The sequence below is a fragment of the Stomoxys calcitrans genome, chromosome 2 (genome assembly GCF_963082655.1).
Source record: "Stomoxys calcitrans chromosome 2, idStoCalc2.1, whole genome shotgun sequence".
NCBI lineage: Eukaryota > Metazoa > Arthropoda > Insecta > Diptera > Muscidae > Stomoxys > Stomoxys calcitrans.
In genome coordinates this window covers 41,403,642-41,420,109 of record NC_081553.1, presented here as the reverse complement: position 1 = coordinate 41,420,109, position 16,468 = coordinate 41,403,642, and the positions used below count along the sequence as shown (strand labels likewise).

At 36.7% G+C, this 16,468-nt stretch overlaps 1 protein-coding gene across 2 annotated transcripts in view; it reads right to left on the bottom strand.

Moving 5' to 3' along the window:
• Positions 1-4,009: 4,009 nt before the first annotated feature.
• The window catches only part of LOC106086099 (acyl-CoA Delta-9 desaturase), a 42,606-nt gene continuing 30,147 nt past the window's right edge, over positions 4,010-16,468 (bottom strand). For both annotated transcript variants that reach the window (XM_013250627.2, XM_013250626.2), the window contains 3 exons: positions 12,585-12,715; positions 5,319-5,710; positions 4,010-5,239 (listed from right to left, as the gene is read on the bottom strand). In XM_013250627.2, coding sequence (XP_013106081.2) covers positions 4,846-5,239; positions 5,319-5,710; positions 12,585-12,715 — 917 coding nt within the window. In that variant the 3' untranslated portion in view covers positions 4,010-4,845. The remainder of the gene's footprint in view (positions 5,240-5,318; positions 5,711-12,584; positions 12,716-16,468) is intronic.

Below are 16,468 nucleotides of genomic sequence, written 5' to 3'. Positions count from 1 at the left end.
TTATGTTGAAATCTTGTGCTACTAACTACCATGTTTTTTGCCGCGGCGAAATCTATCAGCCTCAACCCATTCCGGGATGTTATCTCGTGAAGACTAAACTTTCCGACTGTTGGACGAAAAATGTCTTCCTTCCCTATCTTCGCATTAAAATCTCCAAGAACGTTTTTAATATCATGGGCGGGGCAGCGGTCGTATTCTCTCTCTAGGCGCTCGTAGAAAATATCCTTGGTCTGCTCGTCCTTGTCTTCCGTCGGGGCATGGGCACAAATAAGGCTGATGTTGAAGAATTTGGCTTTTATGCGGATTGTGGCTAGCCTCTCATCCGCCGGAGTAAAACTGGTGACAAGTTGTTTCAGTCTCCAACGAACCACAAATCTACAGCCAAATTCATGCCTCGTGTTATGGCAGGTATAGTAAAGTTCGTCACGTTTTGGTGTTGTAGTGACGCCATTCCCAGTCCATCGCACTTCCTGTAAGGCGGTAATATCTGCCTTGTACTTCTCTAATACAACCGCCAGCGCGTATACTGCACCTTCTCTATAACGAGTGCGAACATTCCAGGAGCAGATATGCAAATCATGGTCCTTTTTTTTCTTTTCTTTTGCGTGGGTCGTCAACGTTGGGGGGTCCATTTTTCTATACCTTTGTTTCTCATAGTTTTCCTGGGGTTATTGGCCCAGTTCCTTAACCGCATGGGTTTTGTGGGATTCCACATGTATCCCTCGTTGTGGCGAGCGGCTTGCTCCAATATCCGACGCTCGCCCACAGCCGCCCCTAACCTGTTTATTTATACTAAGTTATTATTTTATTTTTGGTGTCTTTCTAATTTTTCATCTTCATTCTTGCAACACTGTAATTTTCTTCATTTACCTGCTAACACTTCTTCATTGCGACGATGCATTAATTTTCCCATATCGATTCCATAACGAATCGATTATCTGGATGTTGTCCGGCAACATTTGTTTTGACTACTTGTCAAAGCTACCATTTAATATATAACTGGGCAGAGCCTATGTATATATGTTGGATGGTAATGTTGTAACATTTACAACATAACCGAGGGAGTCCAATGCATGTGCATGGATGCCCAACCAGTTTTAAATTTTGGTATGCATTGACATTGACACCAAGTTCAAGTTTAGACTTTCATGATGATGATCATTATAATCGATTAAAACTGGGTCATAGTTTAGTAACAGTATTTAATATATGTTAATTACATTCAAACATCTTGAACTGCATTGAATGAAATGCTATAAGCTTTTTTTGTAAGGGAAAATGTATTAAAAAGCAATCAATTTCGGAAGACAGCCATTTTGTATTATGGGAAAATCGGGGTAATATATCACGTCGTTTTAGTTTTGGAGTTAAGAGTTGTGCAGCTTACTTCACTTGGAAATGGTCAGAAGTGATTATTTTTTATGAACGTTTGCTAGTATCTCACTTAGAATGGCAATCTTTAACCCATTTTAGACCACTACCTCTTCTTGTGGTGCAACCGCTTTGAAACTTTACATGTAAAACGCTTTCGGTCCTTGATAAATAATGTGATAATGTATTTTTTGTAGTATAGTTCCCGATAAATTGGGGTTGGAAGAAGCTTCTTAGCTATCGTCTTTTTGGCAATACTGGTTTAAACAGCTTACGCACGTTTCGTGTTTTGTTTTACTGTCAAACATCTTCAGCTTGGTCTATAATTTAACCATGAATCGTCTTACAAACGAATAACGCTTGCAAATTATTGAATTTTATTATCAAAATGCGTGCTCTGTTCAGAAAGTTCATCACAAGCTCTTTCCATTTTAGGGTTCGCACCAAATTTACATAGTTGGACATTAAACCACCAACACACGCTTACGTACAGTGCGAACTGAAGAAAATACCGAAGCTGTATCGGCCAGTGTTAATGGTGACCATCAATTGTCGATACGTAACCGTTCGCAGCAATTGGGCCTCTGTGACTCAACAACGTGGAAAATTTTGCGGAAGGATTTAGGTGAGTAGCCTTTCAAAATACAGCTGGTGCAAGAATTGAAGCCGAAGGACCTGACGCAAAGCAGAATTTTTGATGATGGGCTATTGGAAAGTTGGCCGAAGATGCACATTTTTATCAAGAATTGTGTTCAGCGACGAAACTCATTTTTCGCTCAATGGGCACGTAAATAAACAGAATTGTCGATTTTGGAGGGAAGATCAACCAGAAGCATTGCAAGAGCTACCAATGCATCCAGAAAAAGTCGCAGATTGATGCGGTTTATGGGCTGGTTGCATCATTGGACCGTACTCCGTCAAAGATGATGCGAATCGTAACGTAACTGTGAATGGCGAGCGCTATCGTGAGATTATATCCAACTTTTTTTGCCCAAAATGCAACAGTTTGACTTGCATAACATGTGGTTTTAACACAGCATGCGTAGCAATTGACTTATTGAGAGGCGAGTTCGGTGAACATTTACATGTGAAAAGTATGTATACAAGATGGTCGAAATATTCAAAGACGAATTAGTCCATTAGTCTGTATATTGAAGTCGGTGTAAAACCCATAAAAGTAATAGGCATAGTTCACAGATGGCACTCATATAAACCGATCTCCCTACAAGAATTCTTTAGCTATTAAAAGTTGTCTTTTTGCCCCGATTTTCCACACCAATCGTGCCGAGTTTAGATGAATCTAATCGTGCCGAGTTTAGATAAATCGATGTTACGATTTAAGTTTGTGAGCCCATTAATGCGCATTTACTACCCGTTTTTGCCGTATGAGTTTCATAGGACATCCTATCGTCCGAGTATAGACCAGATCTGAACCAATTTGTATGCAACTGCCATATAGCCCGATCTTCTGGATTATAGCTTTGCAATCTCAAAACACTCCCTTCTTAGCCAGAATTTATAAAATTTGATTCAGATGCCATGACACAAGTAGTAGTTGCAGCCAATATGAAAACTTATGGACTTTTTCGCAGAATTTGGAATAGAGAGGCCCCATGTTACAGTATTAGATACCTCAACCTCCATGCCGAGTATGGATTAAATTTAGCTGCCATATAGACTCGCAACCCTTTGTAATATTTGGAGTTCACTTATTTTATCCGCTTTAGCTAAAACAGAGAGGTTAATAAAATCTCACGACATTCGTGAGATATATAGTCTAGATCAGATCATTATGTTATAAATTCTGAATAAAGCTGTATATAGACCGATCTTACAAGCTAGTTTCTCGAGTTAATGAAAGCCTAATAATTATTATATTAGATGATTAAGATTGAATTTGCAAGCTCGCGGCCAAAGTGTTCTTTGGTTTTTAAAAAATGGGTTTATTTATTCCAATATTTCATACCTTCATCATCGGGGATATGTTGAAACTCTGAAGATATTCTTGACGAATACACAGATTTATACCCAACGAATCTCACAGTAATTTTCTTGGTAATTATATGTTGAATAATATCAGCATAACGCCAATCGGATGCACTTGATTCGATCGGCTGACAAGTGATTATCCCCATTTTGTCGTGAGGAATACTCGCCTCTTTAGACAAAGAAGGTTCGAAAACATTCGAGTTGTTTAAAAAATCTTAGGTACTAAATCCGTCACGGATTTATCGGGTGGATAAAGTACTACAAATGGTACTAAAGTACTGACTTTTCCATCCCTGGTCTCAATGCCATAAAGTAAGGAATCTACCGTTTCCAAAATGGAACTGTGACCGCATATGTCCTCCTGTCCTCCATATGTTGGCATGTCTAATTACCTCTAACAAACGACTATAAACTGCTTAATACGTAACGATTCCAAACCTGCTTGCGGTGATCCAGGGATTTCGACCTAAGCCAGTCTTTGGATCCTCTCAAATTCCCTAACTAGAACTTTGCACTATACAACTGTCCAATTTGTTAGCACTAGAAAAATATACGAGTTTAGAGAAATACCAAAAGATTTAAATTTTTGGGTTTGTCTTCATGTGTATCTTACCTTACTTTATTTGCATAACTTCCAAATAAAACATAATTTTGGTTTTTTTTAAATATTTTCAAACTCACATTTCTAATTTCTTTCTTGGTACATTTCAACATGGTCTCTTAAGATGGATAAACTGTAACCTGTGTATGGGCTAATACAAAGTTGAAGGGGCGATGGATTACTTTAAGCTTGGTTATAAGAAAATTACACCATATACCATAAATTCGAAAAAAATTGAGAAACTTAAAAGTTTTAGTTGTTGTTGTTTTTTTTTTTTTTTTGTTCTACTTCGGTTTTCAGCTTCATTTTGCATATCATAACTTATAAACTAGAGAGCGAAATTACGATGTTGACATCGCAATTGGGTAAAAGTAAATAAAAATAAGAAAAAAAGTTTATTTTAAGTACTAGAGTTTAGTGCTAAATCTGATTGATCTGCTTAGCCGCCTATGTTATCGCCATCTAAGCAGAGAATGTGACAACAAAAAGTGCTCACCATGATTACAACTAGGACATAACGTGTTGTGTACATGTGTTGGTGTGTAGTGTAGTGTAGTGTATTTGTGATTTGTGTTGGTTTTTTTCTTTGTGTGTATCATAGTACCCCTGATATTCATGTTTTAAATATAAATTATAGCGTTTGTGCTTTATTCTTGTTGTTGTTGTTAAATCATAATTCAAAGATCGAAAACCGATTGTGTGGCAAAAGTTAAGTTCGCCTTCAGGTCCCATGGTTGCTTGGTTTAACGGCCCGTTGTCTGTTGGAGTGGAATAAATATTCTTTTGTTCTACCAGTGGTCCCTTGGTCAATTTTCCATAATCGAGTTTGGCTCTTGAGAATATAGTTAAGAGAATAGTTTAACTTATTAGTTAGATAAATAGGCTTAGGCTAATACAGATTTTGTCGATTGATTTTCATTCTCATCGAGCTTTGTGCTTTCCGTACTTGAGGACTCGGCATCATCATCCTCACAGGGGTACTCGGGATCTGGAACCTCAGGCATATGATGGTGATCGTGATGGGAGTCAGCAGTCGAGGGATGAGTGCCATCGCCATATTTATCCAAAGTACGTTGAACCAAATCCTTGGAAGGTTGTTTTCTATCCCAACACCAACCCAATTTGGCAAAGCCATCCAAGATCATGGTGGTAAAGTTCAAGGAGTATTTGCCCAATTCAGCTGCTTTGTAATCCCAAGGGAAGACATGATGATAATTGTGCCATCCCTCACCCATGGCAACAAAGGAGACGATTTTATTTTCTCTGGGGTTGATGCGTCTGCAAATAAAACACACACCAAACAAAAACATAGGAATTTAAAATGTGTTTAAGTGCCAAATTCAAATATCAGACTTACTTATCATAAGGACGAGTTCCCCACAAATGGGCAGCACTATTCACCGACCAGGTAAAGTTCAAGGAGTACACATAACGGAAGACACATTGCATGATAAAACTCAAATACCATTCCTCACCCCAGAAGTAGACGGGTATGACGGTGGGAATAATAAAACAGCACAACATCTTCAAGGGTATGAAATATTTCTCATGGAAACGCACCACGGGATCAGCCAAAATGTCACTCATATCCAATTGGCGACCACGTTTTAGTACCTCAGGATGCTTATACATCATCAGCCAGCCAACGTGGGCAAAGAAGAAGCCACGATTTGAATTGTGAGGATCAGCATCGGTTTCGGAGTATTTATGATGCACTCGATGATCTCGCACCCAATCGTATAGACTGTTCTGTAAATTGGAAAAAAAACGAAATATAGATTGTATTAGCGTTTTATTGAGCAAAAGGTTATAGGTTTAGATTATAGTGGCAGTCTAAAATCAAACATTCTTGGACAATTTCAACGCAGACTTTCTCAAACATCAACCATCTATAATAGCATTGGTATAAGAAATTCCAAATTTTTCAACGAACTATCACTATGGAAAAGCGTAAAAATTATATTTATCATAAAGTTAAGCATAATTCGAGTTTCCGCTCAATGACAAATGAAAACCTTTATCCAGCCTTGTTCTAATATCACTATCTGAGGTCTAGTAAGAGTTCTTTATCTTATATATAAAAATGAATATGTGTTTGTTTGAGTGATCCTTATAGGCTCAAAAACGGCAGAACCGATGGCTTGAAATTTGCACGGATGGTGCATAAAGATTCTCTGGTTAAAATAAGGTGCTACATTTTTTGATATCTGAAGGACGGCGGTCCCTCCACCTTACCCTAATTTTCAGAAACGCCAGATCTCGGTGATGTGTGGTGCGATTTAAGCGAAATTTTGTGTGCTCTCTTATAGTTACTTAAAAACAAAAATTTGGTAACCAAATTTCGGATGTGGTACCTAGGGGGCCGCCTCAACCCCAAAACCTATCAAATATATATATAGACCAATTACGACAATAAAAAGGATATGAATCTGATATCAGAATGTGGGACCTCCCCAAAAACATCTCCCAAAGAGGGCAAATTTACGACCATAACAATATGGGGCTCAAATGAAAGATCTTTTGGAGTAAAGCACGAATCTGTTATCAATATTCGGGAAGAAGTGTCTATGGGACCACCCCACCCCCATAACACCACCCAAATAGAAATTTTTTGATGACCATTGCAATATGGGGCTCAAATAAGTGAAATTTTAGAGTAGAACACTAATCTGATATAAATTTTCAATGCCCAGTCACTGAGTGGCCACCCCATCCCCAAAAACACCCCCAAACCAGTCATGTTTGCCAAGTTTGGAAATATGTGGCTAAAACGAAAGGTATTTGGGAGTGGATCACGAATCTGATATCAACTTTCGGGACAAGAAAATAAATTGGGAGATCTGTTTACATGGGAGCTTTATCGTGTTATGGATCGATTCAAGCCATCTTTAACACGTATTTTAAAGGTAAGAAGAAGTGGTTGCGCAAAATTTCAGCCAAATCGGATAATAATTGCAACCTCTAGAGGTTCACGAAGTCAAGATCCGATATCGGTTTATTGGAGCAATATCAGGTTGTGAATATTAGTATACCCCCATCCTATGGTATACCCCCCATCCTATAGTGGAGGTTATAAAAATGGATAATTTAGCGAAAAGCTGTAGAAAAAAACATTTCAAAATTGTTAAAAAAAAACAAGTCTTTTAGCATTATTCTATAAAACTGCACTAAGGTCATTGGTAAATAATAGGGGATAAAGCCAAGTGTCATGCTCTGACTATAAAATGCAGTTGGTAATAATGGTGCATGTCTGTTTTGGTCTGGTGGAAAATAGTTAAAAAATCCACCTGCTGTTCAATACTCTTCGGGATCCAAATGAAGACTAACAAGGATCAAAACCGTACGAAATCCTCTGATAAATGTAATGTATTGCTGAGCGCCGCTTAGTGTATGTCCTTATGTAACCTAATTTATTGTTACTCATAATGTCTCTGGAAATTGTGGCAACATAAATTCCTGCGATCATTGCCTTGGCTTGTTCTTTGGTCAATCAGAGGCAACGGGCACTGTAGTATTTTTACTACAGTGGCCGATATGCCAGGCAGCCCGAATAAAACCTTGTTTGAGCTGCTTTTTGTTAAGAAGTACAGTTATTCAATATTTTCGTGCGACAGGGAGTCTATGCAACATTCATTCAGACTTAGTATTAGATGAGGTTTACAGCTACCGGGTGAATGTGGTCCGCGGAAAACAACTGCCGCCCATTGCACTTGAAGAAAGTGGCAACATAAATTGCTGCAACCATTGCTTTGTCGTTGAGTCAGCTTTCTCTTTGGTCAATCAGAGGCAACGAACACTGTAGTATTTTTACTACAGTGTCCGATGTGCAAGGAAGCCTGAATTAAATCTCGTTTAAGCCGTTTTTCGTTGAAAAATATAGTTTTTTAATACTTTCCTGCGACAGGGAGTCTATGCAACATTCATTCAGATTTAGTATCAGATGAGTTGTACAGCTACCGGGTGAATGATGTCCTTGGAAAACAACAGCCACCCATTGCACCAGAAGAAATTGATCTACACCCTGAAACCAATGCAGTTCTAACTCAATGCAGCTACGTCGACTCTTACAGAAATAGAATGGATGCGAACGTGGGGGATGTAGGTCCCGATTGTGACCTGGCACCACAAGTCACTTGTTCAACTGCTCAGTCAATACTTCTAGACTCAGACACAAATCCACCCCTCCTTGGTCGCAGAGTTCCAGGATCTTTATTCTTCTGCAGAGTCAAGCAGACGAAAGATACAACATAACACACTGCTACAACAACAACAACTTCAGATATAACTAAATAATAGAAGTTACGTACACTTCAATACGAATGATACCAGGCTACAACTGGCACTGACCATGTCGAGAAGGTTTCCTGATCGCCCGATCACGAACATTTTATTAAGGAAGAGGTGGCAAACTTTTCACATAGAAGCCGATAAATAACTGGAGAATGTGTTTCAGAGGTCAAAGGCTTCACAAAAATTTTCAAACCAGTGAACCTAGATATCTCTATGCTCAATTAAAATATGCCCTAGGGCTGAAATATATTCCATCCCGAATAAACTACCATAACTTGAAGAGACAATTCTTCATTGCTACAATACGTCTGTGGAACAATCTTCCTTCCAACATTCAATGAAAAGAAAATGAAGTTTCAACTTTTCAAAGCTTCAGAAATCTTTCCTACACCTATGCAAAGAATGGTGAAAGTTGATCTATACCATGATATAGTTACCATATAAAACCGATCTCTCCATTTTACTTCTCGGCACCTAAAGAAAGTAATTCATATCTTGACTTTTAAGAAATTGTCCATATGTGTTTCATATAATGACCTCCAATTATACGCTTTTAGTTTTTATTCATATATACATATAAATAGTCCAAAGAACTAAAATGCCTATCTCTTCAATGGCGGGTATAAACGATTCGTCCCAGGTGTACTTAATGCGTTTTAACTTATTTTTGCAATAGTTTTGAAATATAAGTCAATATTCATCACTAGGCATCTTAAGCCGTTTACCATCCCCCAATTGTCATGTCGAGGTCATTTTTTATTGCCAAAAGTTGTCTGAAATTTTGGATTTGCTTCCCACAATATTGCACAAATTAAATCGAATCGATCAATGCGATTGATTTTAACCATATTTTTGAAGCTGCCCATGGGTTGTTGCAACGTCATTCAACACCATTATTAATGTCATCGCCTTCGATGATTGCTTTTGCATTGAACAATGGTGAGAAAACATGATTATTGATAAGTCATTGTGGTTGTCAAAATCATTGCAATTTACTTGTGTCATCGTCATTATCATTTTAAACTACTAAGGTGGTAGAAATGAATAACAGCGTTGATTTTTGCAAAAGGCGTATTTCAATGCGAAGTGATAAAAAAATATATATACTGAATAGGTCTTAGTACAAAGAAGATGTTCTATATATGTCGAAATGTACTATGATATAGTCACAATATACAATAGAACAATCTTCCATATGCTATGATTTACGCTATACTTAGCTTGAGCGTTGGTGTGAAGAGAAATTTTAATGTAAAATGTCATCCAATTATTTTAGGGACTTTGGCCTTCGCTAAAACTTATTTGTCTTTAATAGTCACACGCACAATTAAGGATCAAAAATACTTCCATTCACAAAAAAAAACCGATATCATGTTATGGTCCGATTCGGACAATAAAGAGAACGGAGATAGAGAACAGAGGCTGAAGAAGTCAAAATTCCAGATCGATTTATATGGCAGCTATATCACAGGTTATAGACTAATTTGATCCATATTTAAAACAGTTGTGCAAAATCATGACAAAACACGTCATGCAAAATTTCAGCCAAATCGGAAAAGAATTGCGCGCTCTAGTGGCTCAAGAAGTCAAGATTCAAGATCGGTTTATATGGCAGCTATATCCGGTTATGGACCGATTTAAATCATACTCAGCACAGTTGTTGGAAGTCGTAGGGAAACACGTCGTGCAAAATTTCAGGCAAATCCGATGGGAATTGCGCCCTTGGCACAGTTGTTGAAAATCATAACAAAACACATCGTGCAAAATTTCAGGCAAATCGGATAAGAATTGCGCCCTCTAGTGGCTCAAGAAGTCAAGTTCCAAGATCGCTTTATATGGCAGCTATATCAAAACATGGACCCATATGACCCATTTACAATCCCAACCGAATTACACTTATAAGAACTATTTGTGCAAAATTCCAAGCTGCTAGCTCTACTCCTTCGAAAGACGGACGGACATGGCAGATCGCCATAAAATGTCATAACGATCAAGAATATATTGGGGTCTCAGACGAATATTTCGAGTAGTTACAAACAAAATGATGAAATGAGTACAATCCCATCCTATGGTGGATAAACCAATATCTGTTTCATCAAAGCGTATGTTTTGATAAAAAATTTTAATCACCATCAGCTATATCGAAATATGGTCCAATTTTAACCAAATTCGACACGGATATTGAGCGGTATTATAAGTGCAAGTCATTGTTCAATGTCGTAGAATAAAATGTTGGCCTTTTTGGGAGCCATATCCAAAATATAGACCGATCTGAACAATATACGATACGGATGTCGAAAAGCCTAACATAAGTCATTGTGTCGAATTTCAACGAAATCGGATTATAAATGTGCCTTTTATGGGGCCAAGACTTTAAATTGAGAGATCGGTCTATATGAGAGCTAAATCCAAATCTGAACGGATCTCGGTCAAATTTAAGAGGGATATCGAAGGGCCTAACACAACTCACTGCCCCAAATTTCGCCTTTTATGGGACCAAAACTTAAAATCGAGAGATCGGTCTATATAGCAGCTATATCCAAATCTGGATCGATCTGAGCCAAATTGCAGAAAGATGTCACTGAGCCTAACACAATTCACTGTCCTAAATTTTGGCGAATCGGAGAAAAAAATGCGCATTTTAGGGCCCAAAACCTTAAATCGAGAGATCGGACTATATGGTAGCTATATCCAAATCTGAACCAAGACCTTAAATCCAGAGATCGGTCTTTATGGCAGCAATATTCAACTCTGGGCCGATGTGGGCCAAAGTGCAGAAATATGTCGAAAAGTCTAACACATTTCACAGTCCCGAATTTCGGCGAAATCGCAGAATACAAGCACCTTTTATGGGCCCAAAACCTTAAATGGAGAGATCGGACTATATCCTATATCCAAATTTGCTATATCCAAATCTGTACCGATCTGGGCCAAATTGAAGAATGATATCGAAGGGCCGAACACAACTCACTGTCCAAAATTTCGCTGAAATCAGACAATAAATGCGTCTTTTATGGGTCCAAGACCGTAAATCCGGAGATCGGTCTATATGGCGGCTATATCCAAATCTGGACCGATCTGGACCAAAATGCAGGAAAATCTCGAAGATCCTAATTCAACTCACTGTCCCAAATTTCGCCAAAATCGGAAAATAAATGCGCCTTTTATTGGCCCACAACCTTAAATCGACAGATCGGCCTATATGGCAGCTAAATCCAAATCTGGACCGATCTGAGCCAAATGAAGGAAGAATATTGAAGGTCCTAACACAACTCACTATCTCAAGTTTCGGCGAAATCGGACAAAAAATGCGCCTTTTATGGACGCAAGACCTTAAATCGAGAGATCGGTTTATATGGCAGCTATATCTAAATCTGGACCGATCTGGCCTAAATTTAAGAAGGATGTCGAAGAACCTATCACAACTAACTGTCCCAAATTTCAGCAAAATCGTATAATAAATGTGGATTTTATGGGTCTAAGACCCTAAATCGGCGGATCGGTCTATATGGGGGCAATACCAAGATAAAGTCTGATATAGCCCATCTTCTAACTTAACCTGCTTATGGACAAAATAAAAGAATCTATGTAAAGGTTCAGCTCAATATCTCTATTTTTAAAGACTGCAGCGTGATTTCAACAGGCAGATGGACGGACAAGGCTAGATCGTCGATTTTTACGCTGATCAAGAATATGTGTTGCAAACGGAATGACAATATGACCACCGTCCTTCGGTGGTGGGTATAAAAAAGTTGACCTCAACATAAAGATTTTGTATTTGATCTAAGGATTTTGGTAATGATTGTGAGCCAAAGAAGCGAATATTCAAAATAAAAAATCAATCTTTAAATTTAAGTCGTTATATGCTAATGGACACAGCTTTCCAATTCTAATTTCGATCTCAGACACTAATTTTATTATTTTTTTAACACAATCCAAAAAATTCCTTGCCAATAATAATAATAAGATGCAAAATTATGTATATACCAAACTACCATTTAAAATAAAAGTTCTGTAATACCAAGTAAAAAGTCATTCACTAAAGGAATTGGAAAATTAGGCATCATTAAATTAAGTTAGTCATCTTGAGCTCAAATCTTTGAAGTTAAAACCAATTTTTTTATAAATTTTTTTCTGTATACGTATTTTCATGTTATTTAAAAATAATTTAAAAGTAATCAATATTCTTTTATGGAATGTACTTGCAAATATTTTAAAATTTTTAACGAATACCTCTTTTCTTTCTACTTCTCAACCTTTCACATAGTTTGGATGTATTGAAATGTTTGTCTCACAACTACATATCTACTCTCCAACTGCAATGTTTGCTTACCTGTCCAGCCGCTGTAAAACATAACATCAGTATTATGCGCATGGGTAGATTCGCCTTAAATGAACGATGTGTCCAATAACGATGGGCTCCACCGGTAACACCAAAACCCACAACACCACCCATGATGTAAGCTGAAATTAAAAAAGTAAAATCATTAATTAATTATTTGGTATTTTGCACATTAACAAATAAAATCGTTATGAATTAAGTAAACAAATACCAATACCTAGGCATCTTGAACATGCAGTGAAAAATATTTCACAATACAAATAAAACACACACACAAATACAAAATCATAAGTAAAAAATATACAATAATTAAAAAAACATGAAAAAAGTTTAAGATTTCATTCAACCTGTCTCACAAATGTAACCTTGAGAATTAGGAGTAGTCGATCGAACATGACCATATTGCTGCTGTATGACACGTTTTTGTCATGTAACTACCACCTAGAGTTCTCTTTTGTTCTTTTTTCTTCCAACCAAACAAATTAGATTTTCTTACGAAATTCTTTGCGATAACTCGCATATTTTTAGTGATTTTTAGTGATAATGAATGAACTCAAAATCTGGATAAAACTAGTTTTGTCTTTGTACTAAAATAGATCCCTTTGATATAATTTAACAACAAAACCAAAAACAAATAATGCCACCACAAATAACGAAATCTTAAATCTGGTTTCGCTCCAAACCATTTGAACTCCATCCCAAAAAAAAAAAAAAACTACATTCAACATAATGCGTTGTTAGTCTTATGCTGAAATGCTAATGTCGTAGACATGTGGCTGGACTGAGCGTAACCTGGTTGGTCAGCTAGCTGACTGACTCATTTGCCCCCTTCACAAGCAATTATATAAACCTTTTCAAAATTGTCCATGATTTATATCCGCATTAATTTGCTAAAGGAAATTTTGCAATTTTAATGTTTATTATCGCCAAAAAAAGGTGAATAGGATTTCAATATTTTTGAAAGACTTTTTTGTGCCACATATATTTTTGGCAAATTGTTTGTTTAAACTCTAAAATTATTGATTTACAAGATAATACTGCAATTGGTTTCGAAAAATGTTTCTACGAATGATGTTTACCAATGAGGCTTCAAAGTGGTTTGATGATTAATCTTAAGGTTAAAATGATTTGTTATAAAGATTGAAACTCAACACGGAATATCACATGCATTATTTAAGCCAAGTCGGATGAAAGTTGTATCGTCCCGGTTTTTAAGAAGTTAGAAGATAAAATGGATCTACATATGTGGTAGTTATGTAAGTTACACATGAATTTGATCAAAGTTGGCGTGTTATTGAATTTAGTGAAGAATTCATCGGGATTCAAATCCTCACATAATGAGTATGAGATTTTAATCTGCCTTTCTTGTTACATTGATCTTTTACAATTTCAGCCGAAATAACATCAATAAAAGTATAAAATTTAGAATGGACAACTTTGTTCATCAAAAAATATCGCAATTCCCATAGACGAGCGTACGGACGAATTATAGACAACCCTGCAATATTTGTAATATTTTGTTCTTTTGAAGGTCTGACTTCTACATTTCCAAGAATAACAAACAGATTGTTGATGAAAGTTAGTATATTCCTCATTCTCAGCTGGAAAGGATAAAAATTTACTTTTAGAGTAAAATTAATGGTAGGAGGGTATAAAAAATTACTCCGCGAAAACTTTTAAGTTTTTTATAATGTCCCTCCTTAGTACTAAATAAGGATAGAAGGTAACAAAAATGGAAGCTGTTTGCTTGTGAGGAAATGTAGAAACTCCATGCTCCATTTCAGACACCGAACAAGTAAATGCGTGCTAAGTTCGGCCGTGCCGAATCTTGGGAACCCACCAACATGAATTCTGCTTAAATTAATACAAAATAAATTTGGTTGAAGGGCATAATTTTATTATACATACCAAACTTCTGTCAAACCAGCAAAAACTAAAGTTTCTAGGAACTCAACATGGATAATAGAGAGACCCGTTTATATGGGAGCTATTTTGGACCATACTTCGTACAGTTGTTGGAAGTCACTACAGAACACTATGTGCAAAATTTTAACTAAATCGGACGAATATTGCGGTTTCCAGGGGCTAAAGATGTCAAATCGGGAGATCGGTTTAAATGGGAGCTATATCAGGTTATAGGCCGTTTGGACCATACTTGGCATAGTTATTGGAAGTCATAACAGAACACTATGTGCAAAATGTCATTCAAGTCGGATTAAATTTGCGGCTTGTAAGGGCACAAGAAGTCAAATCGGGAAATCGGTTTTTATGGGAGCTATAGACCAATTTGAACTGTACTTGGCACAGTTTTTGGAAGTCATAACAGAACACTTTGGTCAAATTTTTATCCAAAAAAGGAGCAAAATTGCGGCTTCCATTGGCTCAAGAAGTCAAATCTGGATATCGGTTTATATGGGAGCTATATCCAAATCTGAACCGATATGTCCCATTTGCAATCCCCAACGAGCTACATCAATATTATATATCTGTGCAAATTTCAAGGGGCTAGCTTTACTCGTTCGACTGCTATCGTAATATCGACAGTCGGATATTAATAGATCGACTCTGAATGTCGAGACGATCAAGAATATATATACTTTTGAACTCATTGATATGTGAGAAGTTTGCCCCTGTTCCTTAGTGGAATGTTCATCGGCAAAATTTGCAATTTGCAATGTAAAGAATCTGACTTGGAAATGTTTTTTTCTCCTTTTTTTTTACATCGTAGGTAAGGTATTTATATTTCCTTTAAAATAAGATATGTTCTCTAAATATGGCGGTCATTGTTCGTATTAAATCGTAACGACAACAAACAATTCTGGAAAATTTTACTTTTTTGAAAAATGGACTTTTATATTGCCCTTTACAAAAAATATCATAAGATAAAGATAATGAATTTTAGAGGAGGTGATACAGAATAAAAGTTCGTTACACATATGAGCAATAAAATGTGATGGTGTTGCTTGTGACCAGGTTCTTTCTCCAGAGTCGTAAATCATGCAAATATGTTCGATATATCAAAAGTTAAAGCCCCTAGATGGTTGGAGAAGACAAAAAAGGTCAACCTTGACACCCTTTATCTCACCCTTTATATAGACTAGCAGCGCCTGAAAGCCTCTACAATGCTTAGAACATTTTGGAGCGCTCAGTTTAATGGGAAACAAGTTGTGGGTTCATTTCCAATTTTTTTCGTCGTTTGCTACATTGAGCTAATGTTAGTAGCCTAGATTCGTTCCGGCAGCGCTGTGCCTATTTGTTATTGAACTAACTTTTGATTTTGAGTTTAATTTGTATACTGACTGAAAGATTGGTGTATTTTTTCAGTACCAATTAAAAAAAAAATCATACTTAAAAATAATAATTCAACACTTGAGATGATGGCGAAATTTAAATGAAAAATGAAATGCTATCGAAAAGCAATTAAATATATTTATTGATTTATTTTACAATTTTAACGTCCATGTGGAATAAATTGTATATTAATATCGTCATTCCTTTTGTAACGCATATGGAGAAAAAAAAGCACTGCTCTAAGTTTTGCCAAAAAAAAAACATACTTCCCCCGATTATCCTTTGACTTGGAATCAATTAACGGTTCCAATACGAGTAACAATGAACATCTGTTTGCTTGCCATTCTGAACATGAATTCTTGTGATCAAGGTACAGGTTGTGTTCTTAGTCCGATTGTCATAAAATTTTGCAAAAGGTAACTTGCTCAGCACTTGGACTAATTATTATTCAAACAAATAAAATGGCGTAAATTAAAGTGGATACCCACCACCTCGGGTATATATGTAAACCACCTTTCGTCATAATCCGGTGAAAAATTCATAATTTATGCACCAAATAGCAGCTTTACCTAAATATGGTCCGA